The sequence below is a fragment of the Harpia harpyja genome, chromosome 22, assembly GCF_026419915.1.
Source record: "Harpia harpyja isolate bHarHar1 chromosome 22, bHarHar1 primary haplotype, whole genome shotgun sequence".
NCBI lineage: Eukaryota > Metazoa > Chordata > Aves > Accipitriformes > Accipitridae > Harpia > Harpia harpyja.
In genome coordinates this window covers 10,033,361-10,051,201 of record NC_068961.1, presented here as the reverse complement: position 1 = coordinate 10,051,201, position 17,841 = coordinate 10,033,361, and the positions used below count along the sequence as shown (strand labels likewise).

The 17,841-nt window shown below is 37.3% G+C and overlaps 1 protein-coding gene across 2 annotated transcripts in view; it reads right to left on the bottom strand.

Moving 5' to 3' along the window:
• PPP2R3B (protein phosphatase 2 regulatory subunit B''beta) overlaps nucleotides 1-17,841 on the bottom strand; it is a 53,941-nt gene that overhangs the window by 19,781 nt on the left and 16,319 nt on the right. Inside the window, exons 1-3 of one of the 2 annotated variants that reach the window (XM_052773692.1) lie at nucleotides 17,325-17,632; nucleotides 2,239-2,424; nucleotides 395-498 (exon numbers count right to left, since the gene is read on the bottom strand). In XM_052773692.1, the coding sequence (XP_052629652.1) occupies nucleotides 395-498; nucleotides 2,239-2,424; nucleotides 17,325-17,471 (437 nt within the window). In that variant the 5' untranslated portion in view covers nucleotides 17,472-17,632. Of the gene's footprint in view, nucleotides 1-394; nucleotides 499-2,238; nucleotides 2,425-17,324; nucleotides 17,633-17,841 lie in introns of those variants that run through there. The other variant, XM_052773691.1, reaches the window with a different exon arrangement.

Genomic DNA, 17,841 nt, shown 5'->3' with positions numbered 1-17,841 from the left:
ACATTTACATTATAGAAGGTGGGTACACCATGTAATTGATTACATGAAAGGACATTTTTAAGTTAGAACTGGAAGGAGAACTAGAAAGAATAAAAAGCATTTTGTCCAGAACTGGCATCTACAAGTTAAGGCTATGGTTTTCACTTTTCCCATAAACAGCCAGTCCCTTACCAAACATTTTAAAATCTATAAACCCTGTAAATAAAGATTTGTTTGTTTGTTTATGTTAAAGTGATGATTTAGTTACATTTTACCAGGTACAAGTTTGCTGTCAATGGTTGATTATGGGAAAGTGTTTTATTCCCCTTTACAGATTGGATCTCATTCAGAGCTTAAAATATCACATTTCAATTAAAAAAAAATGCAGTACTTCTAAAAAAAGTAATCTACTTACTTCCGCCACATTGCAACAAATTTATGAACTGACACGTATCCTGTTCGTTCACCTCCAGCACAATAAAACAAAGGACCTTTCCAGTAAAGTGGGCATTCACAAGCCTAGAATTAAAGTATACATCAAGTCAGTTTATTCATTGCTTATCTGAGGGTTACTCATTTATAAATCTTTCAAAAATTAAATTTTACAAGTGTTAAGAAGAAAACATGAAGGCACAGATTTTTTAAAAACTGTTTCTGAAACCAACTGCACCTTCCAAAGTAATTAATTTTAAGCAACTGCTTTAGGCTGAAATCCAAAAGTAGAAAGCAAAACATAGGGCAACTTGCAGCATTCCTAACAGCTGAATGCAGTCACATGTCTGCTCTGTCCATGCTCCAAGCAGCTGAACAGAGTCCATGCTAATAAGCTTTGCTAAAGGGCTAGATATCTTTAAGCTGAGCTCAAGACAGCACAAACAGTTACACAACTTCTGAACTAGAGCATATTTACATTTGTCTGGCTCAGAGGATGGCTCAACTCATTTGCATCCTTGCATATGCACGGCACATCATTTATCCAATTTTAAGTAGTAGGCCAGCCTGCCCCGAGCAGCAGTATCTTGCTTCAGGATACCCAACAGTTACACCTTCACAACTTCAGTGCTCCCACATACACCTACAGTGCTCCTTCTGTGCCTGCTCCAAGCTTCCTCAGTCATAACAGCCAAGTACCTATCTCTTGCCTAAAACTGACTATGACTTGGAGTAGTCAGTCATGCTGGCATCTCTGAGAATCTCATGCGGCTCTCAAATAAGACCGTGAATACTGCAAGATGTATAAGGTCACTGGAGCAAAGGGACAGTTATTTCTCATGCAATAGTTTAACCAGTACTTTAAAAAAATAAGAAGTGAGTTTGACAAATACTGTCCTCAGACAGAAAGGCTTTTCCCTATGCTTCAGGAGGGTGCCTTTCGTCACTGAATTGTAGGTGACTGGACCCTTCCACCTTTCATGCTGAGAGGGAAGGGCCTCTTCCACCTCTCCCCACTTCTGTGTGGGAGGCAGGAATCCTACCGTTTAGCTTAGCAGTTAAACACTTGTGGTGAAGCAAACAAGGAGTTTCTGAACCCCCAGTCCTGCTCTTGTGAAGTGTCTTTGTTTCTATTTTCTAGACCATGGACTTTAAGTGCAAAGTTACAGGAACAGGGATGAGAACCTGAGACTCATTACCAAGACCATGACTTGCAGTGATTATTTCAAGCATTGATTCAATATAACAAAATGGAAATTTAATTAGCTCATTGTCTGTTCCACAGAAGTTTAAAAATATTTGCTGCTTTCTAAGCTTAGTATTTTGTCACTCTACTGTAACTCTAAATTAGCTCTTCATTAATAACTAGAGGGCTATAATCTCAAGTTACCAAACCATTCTGTCTTTCAATGTCTTTACAATGGAGGTTCATGACAATGCTGAATGAGAAAAAACAGCATGGACACCTGAAAACAAAATGCATATTTAACAGTGCTTTTGCCTTAAGTCTGTTGGTCAATACAGAATACAGAACAATGTCCAATGTGCCCTTCAGTATTTGGTTGTTTATGCAACTAAAAAAACCAGTTCAAGTTTTGTTTTAATGTTTGTTTCTTTTTGTAAGCAAAACATAGGGCCATTTGAGAGATAGGTGTGGAAATCTTTGCATTAACTAACTCTACTGTCAACAATATTGAATATGATGTCTTACTGGTACTACCTTGTAGGAGATGAAAACACATAATGCAAGAAAACAAAGCACACAGAACTTATGTTTTCTTTCCATAGGTGTACAGTACTAAAAGCAGACAGCCAGCAAGTTCTCACCTTTGCAACCTTCCCCATGTCTTCTAACGTTGCCCTCTCATTTGGAAACTCAGAGAAAGTCCTCTCGATTTTGGCAATCACAGCATCTATATTCACTTTTTCCTTAGGACATCCTCGAGGAAAATAGAAAGTCGGAATGTTTTGACTAAGTGATGATGGCAAAGTTTCTTCCTTCTTTGTCTGAACCTAAATAGATAAATACACATCTGACAGTCAAGTACAATGCAATCACGTCTAAGAGTCATCCTCAGATGACTTGAATCTCTTGGTATTATGTTACAACACACCTTCAAAAAGATTTCTGATGATAGGTTGAATAAGCTATTTAAGAATGAGAGCACATTGGAAAAATTCATGAGTATTTCCAAAAACTGTCATTTAGAAAGATTTCTAGGCTGTTAAAAATTTAATGGAAAACTTCAGTCTTCAACATATCAAGTTGCAAGATTAATACACTAGACAGCTTTTTGGAGACATCTGAAATAACTCAGCTTATATTATCAGTTTCAGAAGAAAAAACTTCAACTTCTAGCTTAACAGACAGGTCATGAAAGAATTTGCTTTTGAAATATTTCTAGTTTTACAGCTTCCAACTTTTGAAATAAGCATGACAACTTTGTTACAAGCTACCAACCTGTTTAATTTAATTACAGTGAAATTGTTGGGTTTTTTTTTTAATCCTAAAAAATACTTCATTTTATAAAGGTAGTAAATGATTCCTGCAGAGGGATTTTTTTTTTGGTAAACTATACACAATTATGGCATGAGAGCTTAGAAATCTGTTTCTCAAGAATTTGTGATATACTGTACTACTAAATAAAAAAAAGTAGATGACCAGTAACAAAAGAAATTATTTATTTAAATGCATTTAGTTTCAGTAAAGAAGAATTAACCTTGTACTTAGTTTCCAAAAGAAAGTCCAACAAGGCAGAGAAACAAAGATAAGCAAAGTAACAATGGAGTTATGTGGCAACTCAAAATTAGCCATTAAATATGAAGTCTTTCATCCCAAGGTCAATATTCAAATGTAAAAACAATGGTTAATGCTACGTGGTGGCTTGTCCTAGTGTTAAATATGTTCAAAGATACCGAATTCCATCTCTCATTTCCAACCAGAATTGGGGGGAAAAAAACCCACCCCCACCCCCCACCCAAATTTCCCCCAAGCCCCCCAAAACCTCCAGCCCTCATGTTACTCTATCACCTTTGTCAAAGTGCCTGTAAAGATACCCAGCTTTCCTACCACAATCAAAGTCCTTCCTTAAGTCAGTGAAAGAACTAGGTGCTTACAGACAGCAGATTTTAATTTGCGGGGTTCCAGCCCAGGAACCTTCACTGGAATGTTACACATGCTAAAAAAAGCCTGAATTAACCTTTCTTTCCCCTCTACATTTGAGCCAGCATTCCTGCTCACAGCTGCAGAATTGCCTCAACTGAGTTACAAGGGTTTTTTTTTCATAGAGGAAGAAGTTACCTTGAATCTGTGACACCTAAGAGTCAATGTTTGTAATTTTCTAAGAATCCTGTAAATTAGAACTTTTGATACCTCGTCTTTAGTTCAGTGGTTCAGCTAACAAGGCATCAACTTAGAACAAGAGTGCCACAGGGCATCAAAAATCCCTTTCAACTGTAGACTCCCAAACTTTTGGGAAGTATAAGGACAGCAACATTTTATTCTCTGAGTAACATTACCACCAGCACTACAAATAATGTATGTAATTAGATTAACACCTCGTTTCATTCTAGAAACCCAGCTCTACACATCAGCAGTTTAGTAGAGCCCTAGCAGTTACCCTTATGCAAAACTGGGCCGAAGACCTATTACTTGGACTGGTACCACACAGCCAGATAGCTAGCGTGCTTTTGAGCACCGGCAATCAAACCATCTCTTACTTAACAGAATCAAACTGTTATAGTCATTCCAAACAGCACGGTTATTTTATTTTATTTCCCCTTTTCCCCATTTACAAGATCTGCCCGGATAGCTGCTCCTACACGAGCTGCTCAAATTGCCACCGAAGCAGCAGGTGTTCCAGCTCCTCAGAGATGCCCCATGAGGTGTGCCTCATCTGAGAGAAGGGTAAGTGTCAATCATAGACTACTAACATCTCCTGAATGTTTTGGGTAACATGAGGTAAATCAGTATTTCAAGAAAACCTACTACACACAGATAAAGCATTTTAAAATCCACAGCTAGGAAAATTTAGAGCCTCAGGTTAAAAAAAAAAGTTTCTTTTAAAAGGAAAGGTAGGGGCAGAGGGAAGACTACATTGGAAAAGGTCCCAAGAGAAGAAGAAAGACTATCAACAGAACTATTTGTTCATCAGAAGCTTTATATTTTTTCAGAAACTACTAATTTACTTCAGATACCTCAGAGAACACAATAAGTAATTTCCATTAGTCCAGGCTAAAAGCTGTTCTTAAACGCATGTGGAGATCTCAGTTCAGGATTTTTAATAAGACCTATCCTAGTACATGTAACTTCCTTGGGTGTTATTTAAATAGAGTTATACAATAAAGGCTTTTTATTTATTTATTTTTTCATCTTTTTGTTTGTTGTAAACATGTTCCAAACCATGATTATGAAGAAGTTAAGCAACAGATTCAAAACCAAAGACAGACATACAGGTGAAGAAAATTGATTCTTCCAAGATGAAAATGTTACATTTAAGCATGACTTTGAATACAGTATGCTTATTGTAAAAATATGTAATATTTAACCTGTAAGACAGTATATTTATTCAACTCTAAAACCACATATAGAATACAAACCTCTCACTGCAAGACAAAATAACTCTCCCTATATTGAAAGATGCTGCCTATTTCTACGTGCTGGTTTCTCAAAGTCAGTGAAAGAAGAAACTACAATAATGCTTCATTTGCATTAGAAAGTGCATGATCATATCACAATCCTTTCTGATAGATTTATTTGGTGCCTACATATAGGCATCTAGTGAGAATACCATGTAGGGCACAAACCAAAATGCCCTTGAATATTCCATGCGGTATCCAGCAGCCAGCTCAGAGCATAGCTCTCACTCTGCATCTGCCACGTGGATGTTCTGAGCACACTAATGCTTCTTAAATGCCACTAGCAACTTGCAATTGGACAACTGAATTGTACTGTTAATGTCAGTCAACACAGGGATAACTGCCTGTACCAGAGAAACAAACAGGTCGTCCAAAACTATCAGCTCCAACTAATGCACTATAAAGTTAGTATCGCATCTCCTCTCTCTCCTCACCTTCCCAAGAAGGGCCAGGGATTCTTCTCTTCTCTGTCTGAATCCCACCCAACAACCAAAAGGCTCCTTGTAAAACTGAGGCTGCTCTGCTGTATGCGCTCTAATGAAGGAATGCGCAATACTAAAAGGGCTCTAAAAGCTTCACTACTTCCTATAATTTCAGGTAGTTACTTCTGTAGATGCACATATTGTATAGCTGATGAAAAGAGTCAGTTCTGTTATTTCATGGGCAATTAAAATGCATAGTTGTGTGAGATTAAGCTGTTCTAAAATTAATTATAACTTTAACCAGGGAATTTCTTCACTAACAAGAACTGCTAGAAGTCTGCTAACACCAAATCTTTGACTGGAAAATCGGCAGCAACAATCTGTTATTCTTTTTACACAATTATTCCATTTCAGTGTCAATTTAACATTTAGACAGTGATCTACATTTTCTTATGGCTTTAAGTTAAAACTTTTAATACTGGTACCAGTAAGCTAAACTGACAAAAGAGACTGGTTTCGTAAATGAAGATTTTCCCTGCAACTTGCTGAGAAATAGCACAAACAATAACATGCTTGGAGTTAAGGATAACGGCTGTATAAGCTTGTAAATAACTCATACAAGCAGATGTGTGCTCCAGTGTCAGGACTGAATCGTGCATTAACCTTTGCAATAAGTATATGTAAAGTCCAGAATCTGTAACCGTATTATGAAGTTACCATTGCAGTTTTAGTTTTATGTAAAAGATGAGAAGTGCGGATTCCTTGAAAATTCCTCATTTATAATAATGTAAACACACTTATGTAAGATTTGTCTATAAGAGAATTCAAGAAAACCCCTAATACATCAACAGTTTTAATTCCTGACATACAGAACCATAAGGACTGTCCACAGCTATCCAACACTTACTTGCCTTGACTTTTACAAAGAAGGAAGTGGAAGTTTATATCCCACTGGAGTCACTGTTCAAAGGGCAAACTTCCCATTTTATTTTGCAACTCTCCAGATCCTTTTCCAACTGTTTTCCAGCAGTTGTTTATAATAATGGTATAAAACCATTATTATAATTACAATGTAGTAAAATATTATTAAATACCAGAGAACATGGATAGACCTCATTCCAAATAGAAGTTCAGTCTTCTTGCTAGATAGTCTTCTTATATCTACCAACAGGTGAGTTGCACTTGGCAGTTAACTTGGTTCTAAGCAAATGCAAACACAGCAGGGATTTTAAGATGAGGTGCCCTTTTCCCTGGCTCTCAAATGAAAAAGAGCTGACTATGATGGAGTCGTTCCATGACAGGATGTATTTTTGAAATAAAAAGGAAGGGGGTGTTTGTTCCCATATATTTTAAGACTGTACACTCAGTAAAGTCTGTATCAACATCTGCACATAGAGACTACCAACCAGAGGTACTGAACCCCACAAAGGGATTGAATATGTGGATTCAAATGCAAGCAAGTGAAAGCTCACTTAAAAAGCACTTCCTGGAAAAGGAAACAAGGTAAGTATGTTTATAAATGTTTATATAAGTATGTAATATTTTTTAGACAGCTTACTGATTAAGACACAAGTTCATTGAACTGATTTGATATTTGCATTGTTTTGACATGACTACAGAAAAAGATAACTTCATTCAGAAATGCTGATACTTTCTAGTATCTGACAGACACCAACATGTGTTATGCCTGTTTCTCTGAAAATAATTCTGTAAATATGTTTAAAATGTTTGAGTTCAGCTCTTGCTGTATTATTTGACATGAATTTCCATAAGGATGTCCATGTTAGAAAAAAAAGTCAATGGAATACATACAACAGGGTCAAGACAATAGGACCCCCAAAAATTCTACCTCAGCTTTACACCCAACTGCACATTAAATTTTTTCTAAGCAGCAGTACATCACAATCCCAAACACAAAATGGCATTAAATACTGAAAATACTATAAAGAGATTTTCACCTACCAAATAGGTAAAAGTTTGGTACAAATCCTTAGTATTTTTAACTAGGGAATTAAAAAAAAAAAAAAGGAATGTTGCGATACTTTTCAAATGTGCAATGCATAAGTAATCTAGTTCTTCAACAGACTGGGTCTTCTATTCTTATGTATCACACTTTGTGCTAAACTTACCTGAGTAAAACAAAGTGCATAATAAGCTAAGAGGATTTTCTACAGAGGTATGCCATTCAGCCTTTTAAATCCTAACACCCCTGCATGTACCACCCATGTACAACGCTTATAAACCATCCAACAACAAAAGCAGATACTGCATGAAGTTCCCTGATATACAACAGAAAACAGAAGTCAACACAGAGACCCAAAGGGCAACAGGGTGGTAGTGATGAGACCCAAATGCTGTTTAGCACATGAACTTTTAAATTCTAAGCCTATGCTACGCTATTTTTAAATGAAAAGTCTCTCCTTTATTAAATTCAGCAAGTTCTTACAGAATACAAGGCATCCTACAGTCTATCAAAGTTAAATGGTAATTGTGAATGTAAGAAAATGTTATCAGTAAGCAGGCTCAAAAGGGGTAAGTACCTGACCAGCCTTCTCATCTCTGTTCTTTTACAGCTGTCAGCCTAAGTCTGACGAATAAAGTCACAGGAATATTTCTTCTTTAACTATTTGATCACACAGTGGAACTCAATATTCCCCTCTAGATAAGCAGGTGACATGACCAGTAGTTTTATGGAATTTAAATCCTGAAAACACCAGATGAAAGATTTATGCTACTATTGTCTAGAAAAGGGTTCAGTCTTATTTGGAAGGAAAAGACATTAATTTAGAAAAATCTGTTCCAACACCTCAAATATTTTGGCGTGTTAAATTGCCTTAAAAAACCTGCTTCAGAATAGGCAAAGTAAGCTTACTATCAGAACTTCCCTCAGGAAGAGCCCAGAGAAACATCTTTTCTGTAACACCAGCTCTCTTGACCTTGTGGTAGACATTCAGATTTCCAAGTGTCTAAATTAAAGAAGTGATGATTTTCCCTTGTTCTCTGTATGCTCTCCATTAGCCTCTTTCTAGCCAAACTAAGAGACAGATTTATTACTGTAAGAGTTCACTGACTGTACCACTTCCCATTCAGCTTGATATGCTTAACAGTATTTTTTCCTCTGTGAAAGGTGATCCTTTGACAACTTAAAGCTTTCAAAATTTGGTGGTTTTTTTTTTTCCAAGCTAGATTTCTCTAAAATTTAGCTATTGCCAAAAGCTTAATAAAGTTGCACAGCACAGCATAAGGCAAGCTACACCACAGCACACCTGCATCTTCCCCCACTCCCGCATATAGAGTTTAATAGAGTTTACTGACCCGTGTGTCAGTACTAGTGATAGCGAAGCAGTATAGTGAATTGCCTCAGGTCACTAAGACAGTTAAAAAGTAAAGTTTAAAAAAACCCTATTTGTCCTCATCCAGTTTCAGACAGTTGATTCCACTTAAAAGCAACATGGTTCTGATGCTAACATAAGGAAGATTAGAGGAATATTGCGGCAGTATTGTTTGAAATAAGCTTACATTAAGCTTAAAACCATGCTAAGATCATGATTCATCTTGCCTAACTTAATCAGAAAGTTAAGACATATGTGAATGATCAGGCTCAGAGAGGCACCTACAGAGAATGAACCTATGCTAAAAAGAGGTGTCAGGGTATATATGCAAAAGTCTTTCCTCTGGCAACAAACGTTTTAGTCCCAGTTGCTTCTTCCTACCCCAGACTTCAGTTTGCTATCCTTCAGTCACTGTCTGGCAGCTGGTTTTGGATGTGCCACAGAGACTAATTTTATCATACATGCTCCCCTTTCCTTTCCACAGTAAGAGATAAACATCTATTAATTTTAACCCTGATGCAGTTTTAGACTAGCTTACTTTTGCTGTTAGCCTTAACTCAGATAATTTCTCTGATCCAGTTTGGTCTGTAGTTACTTAAAATTTGTGCTACAATGAGGGGAAGGAAATGAAAGAATTAATACACTTTTCCATAAAGTTCTAGCCATATACCATTAGAAGAAAAAAAGTACTTTAAACTACACTGTTTCTGATTTTATAGATACTGGTCACCTGAATTAACACAAGGGAGCAGGTTTCAGCAACCCTCCCAATGCAGTCTGTGTTCCAGTTAGCAATTCGTGTTCACCTTCAAACGCCAACCAAATATGTTGGGAGTCTCCTGCCCACATGCCAGGTTGTGCACTCATCTCAGTTTTACACAGACCGACTGCTATCGTTCTGATCTCATTTATGCATGTTCTTGGCAGTTTACTCTAAGCCTATTTCTGTACAAAAGTCTACGGTCATTTGGTCTTGTGATTCAATGCCAACGATAATCCTCAACACTAAACCAACTTTACTCTAAGACAGAGCCATACACTGCTCTGTCCCATTTTGGCAGAATTAAAGTGCCCTGAGTTTCTGCGATTGACATGTTCCCGCAAGGAGCAATTCCATAAGTGAATCAAAAGAGATTCAGTGAGGCTTAGAGCAGTCAGAAGTCCAGGATCCTTCTTCATGTTACATCAGTAAAAATGAAGCCTAAGGAAGACTGTAAACTAGCACTACAACTTGCAGAAGGAAGGAAGAATATGACAGTTAGAACTAGAGTTCCATGGCCTAAAAATATATTCATTTTTTTATCTGCTATAAGCATATAAAAACAGCTCTAACGATGGATAACCTTTTGTATATTTGGTTTAACTATATGTCAAGCTCATTGTGTTCAGAAGTTCATAGTGCAGACACTGTTACTGTAAGCTAAAACAGTGAATCTAACTGATCTGTTCCCTCTTCTGTCCACGGACAACCTGAGTCAGGCAAAATCCTTCCTGGTTTGGCAACTGGTGGCCAAACTACAAATAGAAAGCTCAGAAGAGTTAGTTGATTTGCTTGTTTTGTTTTTTTTTTTTTTAATCACTCAGTATCAAATTCTACTGTGCCCTTAGTGCAGTAACTCACCACTAATGTGGTCCATTTTGAGAGCAAACATCAACTTCAACAGCAAGATATCAATCCTTCTAGAGTATCCCTGGCTACCAAGTGGCAGGGATAAGAATCTACGCTCATTTTACAATTTAATGTTGGAAAAATCAGCTTATTGGCAAACTAGAATTCAGGTCCATTTTGTCACTGAAATACTGTTTGTATGGTAACCTCTGATTTTGAGATAGAAAAAAAAAATTTTCCTAGTTGTTTGCCACCTGAAGCTAAATTCTCCCCTTATTTTAAGTCTCAAGGCAGCAGAGTAAGAAGTAGTTCAGCTAGTTACTCTTAATTGCATGATAGCTAGGGAGAGAAGCTCCCCACCCAGTTTTAGTGAAATTGCTGTGCTAAGGGCCATCACTGGATAGTCTTGAAAGTCTTACTAAAGCTTAAAGAATTCTTTCAAAAATTTTTGATAGTGGCACAACTATCAGTACCTTTTCCCCTCTAATTTAACCAAGCCATATTGAAACAGCCAAAATGAGCCTCAAGAAAAAGCCGCTGAAGCCTCAGTATTTCAACAGACCATGCAAACTTTGGACCATCTACACAAACCTATTTGGGTTAGTGTGTTAAATTCTCATATAGGAGGAGATGGTAGGTAGTGGCATCCAGGAAAAGCTTCCACACTAAACTATGAAATACATTCCATACATACCATCTTGCATATTAAAATTTAAAACACATTTAATTAAAGGCATGTGTAAACAGTCACCACAGACAAGTCATATCACATGCACACATACAAAAGTAGCATGCAATAAACAAGCAAACACTGGAAAACTTTGAAATGGTCAAAACCTGATTTTCACTAGTTCAGTGAAGACTGAACTCTCCATCTGAGATAAATTAGCATCACTGTTCTGCATGATACATAGCCATTATAGCACACAATTCCCAATCTCCTCACTTTCAGTCATACATACACTGCACTAACAGATCTCTTACCCAAGTTCTACATTCTGATTTTGGACATACCAGGATTCTCCTGAGTTGCAGTTTGGTATAGACATAGACAAATCATGCAGTCCTGCTGGGAACTGGAGGATGCTATTGCAAATGCATTATTGCTGTAGAAACACCTCCGAACATGGCTGCATATGTTTGGTTTTTTGCACAGTCACATAAAGCTTCAGTGTCAAAAAAGTTCCAGTTACACAGTTAGAAAGAGTTTAATGATTTATTCATAAATGCCCTGGGGTGGGGATGGAATAGAAAAAGGAAGAGGTAGTTACCTCCTCCCCAAAGCCATGAGCACAAGAGATCTTTGCGTATTACATGCATGTCCATCAGTAACTTGCTTTATTTGCTGACAAAACTTTTATGAAAGGCTTTAGAGGCAGGATCCTCTAACAGTTTGCTGTGGCTGACCAGTGAAAATACTTTGTCTCCTGCACATGCCCGGCTAATTTACAAAAGGAGAAAGGTATAAATTATAAAATGGAAAAAAAGCAAGATTCTTCAGAAAAAAAAATCTACCGTGTGAAAGGCAACTTCTTCTACATTTTGTGGTAAGACAGAAGTGGTGCAAAAATATTAGTCACTGGCTGTGAGTTGCTGTCAAACAGCCTCCATTTTATGAATTATGTCAAATCAAGTATCCCAGTCAGCAACATATCCAGTTTGTCATATAGTTGCAGCTTTCTTGGGAAATACTCAGATCGTAAGTTAAATGGGTACTCCTATTCTTTACCAGTATATTCTGTTACCCCAACTGTTTTCAGGAGACAAGCTGGCAAGATCCTTCTAGTACATAATTCATTTTGATTGTACACAGCCAATGGACCACACTGGGACTCACTACCTGCAAAAGAGTCATGACTGCCTAAACATCATTTTAATGGGGAAAAACTGACAGTCAGTTACACCTGAGGCAATTCTAACATTTGTCTACAGAAAACAGCCCTTGTCAGGACAGGCCATCAGTTCAGTATCAAAAGTAACCAGTAGGGCTAAGACGGACATCCACTTAATTCTTAAGCTCTGCAATAGCTTCTCATCCTTCCATGTTTACAACAAAAGTTTCAATCACTCAGTGCAATTTCCACTCAAACATGAAAAATATCAACAAGCTCAGCCTTGTTACTGAGCTGCAGAGTAAACATTTGGAGCAAGTATTCTGTTAACAAGAGTCTGGCAATGCCCCAACAAATTCTGATTTGGACAATTGCAAAAACAATCTCATACCCCTCTGATACTGTAAAAGTTGAAGGATATTTTATATGAAGATGTGCCCAACTGTTTCAAGCTTTCTAGCACACAAAGTACTACTGTCAGAACATCTATTAGTAGCATTAGTGATTATAAAGGTATGGGAAATATGTTAAAAATGGAGAAAAGGCTAGTGAAACTTTCATTCCAAGGGAAAAAATAAATAAATCAGAACTCTTCAATGTCTGAATTGCTGGGTCAAAAAACTTAGCTGCAGAGGGAACTGACATCTAGACTCTTAAATCATGCATACAAGTAAAGTAAGTTGTAACAAACTTGCACCATATTGGCTTTTCTACATAAAAAGTACACATTTGCATAAATTTATTACCAGCCACGAGCAGGTAAAGAAGCTCCTACCACAGGGCAGCCAATACATTTTAAGCTCGAACCAGGAGTCTCCATTGCAGAAGTGGTAAAAAACTACCAGTTTGCTTACAGCCTTCTTTAAGAGGCTAGAGCTTAAGACCTGGCAATCCATTAGCAAGAGACCATTCATGGTTAACTAGCCAGTCTCAACAGGCAGCTTAGATATTTTCATTCTATCTTAAATGTTGGCATCTACTCCAGAAAATTTGCGTTATATCAGCAAACTAGCATCAAGTGTAACTATTAGCTATAGTCGGAATGAGATTTCCATTCCACGCCCCCCCTACTCCCTCCTCCCCAAACACTTGGGTTTTGTTCTTTTAAAAAAGCATTTGTGTGCCTAATGTAAAACTATTATGTAAGAATGGATATCAGGTCCTCCCTCTGTGGTGTTAAAAGGTCTCCAAATCATGTTAAATTAGAAAATTGATGCTAATAGGAAAGCTGGCCTACCAGAGACCTCTAATTGTTACACAACCTACTGCTGTGACTATAGTTGTAAACCCAACTGCCTCAAACTTTTTAAAATTCCTTTTACCTCACAAATGGGAAGGTTATCTTCATGACTGGAAGAATCAGTGTGCTACAGCACAACCACACACCAGCCCAGCACACATTAGCACCTGCAGGCTCTGTATTTGTTGCTGTCTTGAACATGCCACAAGCATTTATGAAGCACTTCGGTAACAGAGGAGTGCAAAAGTGATCAAGAGGCACTAATGTCTAAACTTACTTCACTCAGAAGGAAAGCCAGTCTTGGGAGGCACTGCAGAAGTTGAAGAAATACTTCTCATACAGCTGACAAACGGCATGCATAAACAGCATTTAGTATCATTAACAGCTGGTCATGAAACTAGTAGCTCTCCATTTCCACACTGAGGTGTGACACATGCAACTACAGGAATTACCAAACAGTAACAGCAGATAAAGGCATGATGCAGTTCAAGTATCAGAAAATACACCAGCACTTAGTTTTGGCACTGAGATTCAGAGGATAATTGAAGATTTAGGCCAACTTCCCCCCCCCCCTTTTTTTTTTTTAAAGCATCACATTCATCACAAATTTATTTGACCTTAAGAAAGTCTAGTTTTAAAGTTAGAGGCCACACCATGTTGTAAAACAGTTTTAAGTAGCAAAAAATATTTATTTTCCTAGTTTAGCTAACACTGAGTTACATGGGTATAAGCAAGTCACTGTACACAGATGTATTCTATTCTGTTATCCTTTTCCAACTTCAGACATATTTTCCTCACATAGCCTGGGTAATGATGCTGCTTATATTCCAGCTCTGACAGGTAGGGATGTCACCAGCTGTTGGCTAAAACACTGCTCAGCTATCAGCAGGTAATAAGCCTTTCAGTTCACATCTTTAAATTGCCAGTACATTTGACATGGTGATAGTTTCTTCTCCCCCCAAAGTTTCAGAGAAATTGATGAGCAAGATGGACACAGTGCCTCTTCCAGTGCTGCATTTCCAGTTCATTATATTCTGTAGATGTTAAATTACTTAAGAAAGCTCTTGCTTACAACCAACATCAGGAGAAGACAGACCAAAGTTCTACTGAGTTTTATGCAGTTATCTATTAAAAAATTCAGTTCCCCAAAGTAATACCGAACATTTCAGCAGTTGTGTATTGTTTTATCTTCCTTCTGAGAAACCAATCTTTCCAGAAAGCCCTATTTTGCCCAGTGTTATCAATTTTCATTAATAAACACAACCATTGAGAAACAGCCTGTTCTACCACCTTCCAGAGCCACCCACCTCACTACTGGTTGTCTATTTAAAGATTTTCACGACACTTGATTTGCTACACTCCAATGACTGCCCCTGCCACAACACAGGGGATTACCTATACAGATTACTTACATGGCTCTATGCAAAAAACCACTGGCTTAGAATTCCTAGAACCCGAGGAAGACCTAGTCACTCCAACCCACCTCAGAGCGGATGTTGAGCCACATGTTGTCTCACCATCCACCACCATTACTCATTTTTTATTTTAAGAGGCTAGCTTTAATAGCACTAAACCTCTTAAGAAGAATCTGCCATTTGTTTAACAAGTTATAGAAACTGCATGGATATGAAAAATTATAAGAGTGTAGCAGAAGTATAGAAAAGCAGATTGGCTTCCATTTCTGCTTGATTTTAGCATTCTAATTTTACATCCTATTCATGAACTGTTCTGTCTAAAAGCCAATATTACAGTGGTATAGAAGGTTTTAAACTCTAATGGCAATGAAGCTTAGCAACTGAAAGGAGAAAAATTTTTTAAGTTATTCTACAAAAGCTCTAAGCAGTTTTTAATTTCAACATGAAATTTCTTCAGTGTTTATGTAGATGATGAATAGCTATTCTTTGAAATGCACCTAACCTACAACGACTAGTTGAAATTGACATTAACATGAAGAATCAGGTAAAGAATGTCCATCTTCTGTATCAACAGCTATCAGTACTCATATTTTGGCTTTTTAAGGTACTTTCAAAAAGGTGTCCTTAAAATCATTAAGTTGAAGCAAAGTACCATTTAAAAAAGGAACCTTGGATAAAATATTTTATATCAAGTTGAGCAAAGGCAGACATCAGATTTTAGTTTTATGCTCCTGTTGAGTCTGTTTTGCCCACAGAATTTTGTCTGTAATACAATTAAGTGGTTTAACATACATTATTCTATAGTTCCCATTTCGCCAAGAAGTGCAAGTCTGGTTAAAAATGAAAAATTTGTTAATTGTCTGCATTATAAGTTTGTAGCCAGCAGCATGCTAAAAAAGAAAAAAACCCTACAGATTAGACAAGCAGTTTTCTAAAGTACTTAGTTGCTTGTAGGTATGCATTATCATATTACATTGAGATGTTTTCTAGCTCAATATCAAAAAGCCCTGTAAAAGTACAAGTGACCCAACTATCATTCGATGAAAGACAGATCAAGTTAAGGGGCACCACACAAGGTTATAGTGTGTTTGTTTACAAGAGGATGCCATGACTAGACTAAACTTGCCTTATGCTCTGAGGAGCCTAAATATTAATCGATACCACTACTTTTGGGTAATTAAGATAGTATTTTCTTTTCCTGTTGTCTCTAGCCAGCAAGTTTCCTTCTCTGTCTCCAATTCATCACAAAAGATTCAAGTCATAAAATCCTTTCATTCACAAGTTTATGATGAATGGCATAAAACAACAGGGTCAGCACTTAGATTCTGCTTTGCACAAAGGAATAAACATTGCTTATATAGCTCAGCTGAAACAAATTTGAAATAATAACGTAGAAGACAGAAGGCTAACACATTTTTAGGGTCATAGGGCTCTACAGCCCTCTCTTGAAGGTCACCTGAAAGGGACACTAGTGCACTGAATTCAAAATTAAGTAGCAGGCTATATTTAGAATGATTTTAAAAGCCAGGAATCCTAAGATAATGTAATTTTTATTCAACTGCTAAAATTTCCTTAATTAAAAAAGGGTAAAAAAAAAAGTCACACATACCATCACTGATAAACATTTAGTACATGAATTAGAAGTGAGGGTGAGGTAAGGACAAAGTGAATGCTTTCACGTACCAAAAGCCTTAAAGTTAAGTGTGTTTGAGGAAATACCAAATTTCAGTTTCTCCAATAAAAGTTGTACACTTTTTTCTCCCTCCCAAAAGATAATCTCTCTGAACATTTACTATATACATAGTTCTTCTAATTATACATTTCAAATGCTTCTATTCTCAACTATGAGCTCACTTTAAAATGGTGGATTTAACTCACTGCTGCAAAACAGCAGAGGCACATGTGTGAACCATGTAGCAACAACTGATCTCATCCAAATATGAAGTCCAAAATAAACATAATCTAAAGGAATTCAGGATCATCGTGTAAGAATGAAAGCACCTTTTCACATATTATGTTTGAATTAGTAAAGTTACAGCCTATTTCAGTGTATTTTATATGCCCAGTTTCAATAAAAGGTAAATTACACCCCCTGGGGAAATGCATGCAGATTATGATTATGCAGATTAAGGAAAACACAGTCTTTAAAAGTCTAATAGCAGTAAGCACACCAACTTTCCGCTGCATATGCCTCTGTGCAGACATCATACTTTATCTACACCACATGCTTCACTAAACTCATTTTTTGTTTGCAGAAAACTACCTGCACTGTCTTCTAAAACACAGAAGAAATCATCATATATGGAACAGACTATTGAAATTCTGCTAGTTTAGGAAGAATTTCCATGTATTTCCTGCAGTTTGCGTGATTGTGAAGGTACAACTGACAACAATAACTTAATTGTATAAGAATGGAAAGACAAACCTGGACCTGCTGAAAAGCTTTCAGCCTCTTCTTGAATCTAGAAGGTAAAACAAAATCACATCCTCGAGCTAGCAATGCCAACTCCTTTCTTAGATCAGGATCTTGCCGTAAGGAAATCTCCTTTATCCTCATGCTTTCGGATTTCATATAATGTCTCTGTGTGCCAGTCCAGGCACTTGAGTCCCAGTAAATAGCAGAGCTGTTGTATTATCACACAGTGCCACTTAAAGCAGCAGCTGCGCCCGAGTTCCGTGATACTATGAGAGTCAGCTCAACTTCGCCTGCTCCATACATTAAAGGGAACTTGGCTGGAATCGCAAAAACAGATTGGAAAGTCACTTTGGGGGCCTGCCCTTTTGTACACACATTCCAAAGTCTAAATGGGACAGTATGGAAAAACACAAACCTGTTTGCTGGAGCATCTATAAAAGCAGCTTCCAATTTTAAAAAAGCAAGCCTTACAGGAATGCAGAGAGGCCAGCCCTGGTCATTTTGTAGCTTCCTCCTCCTCCCATCC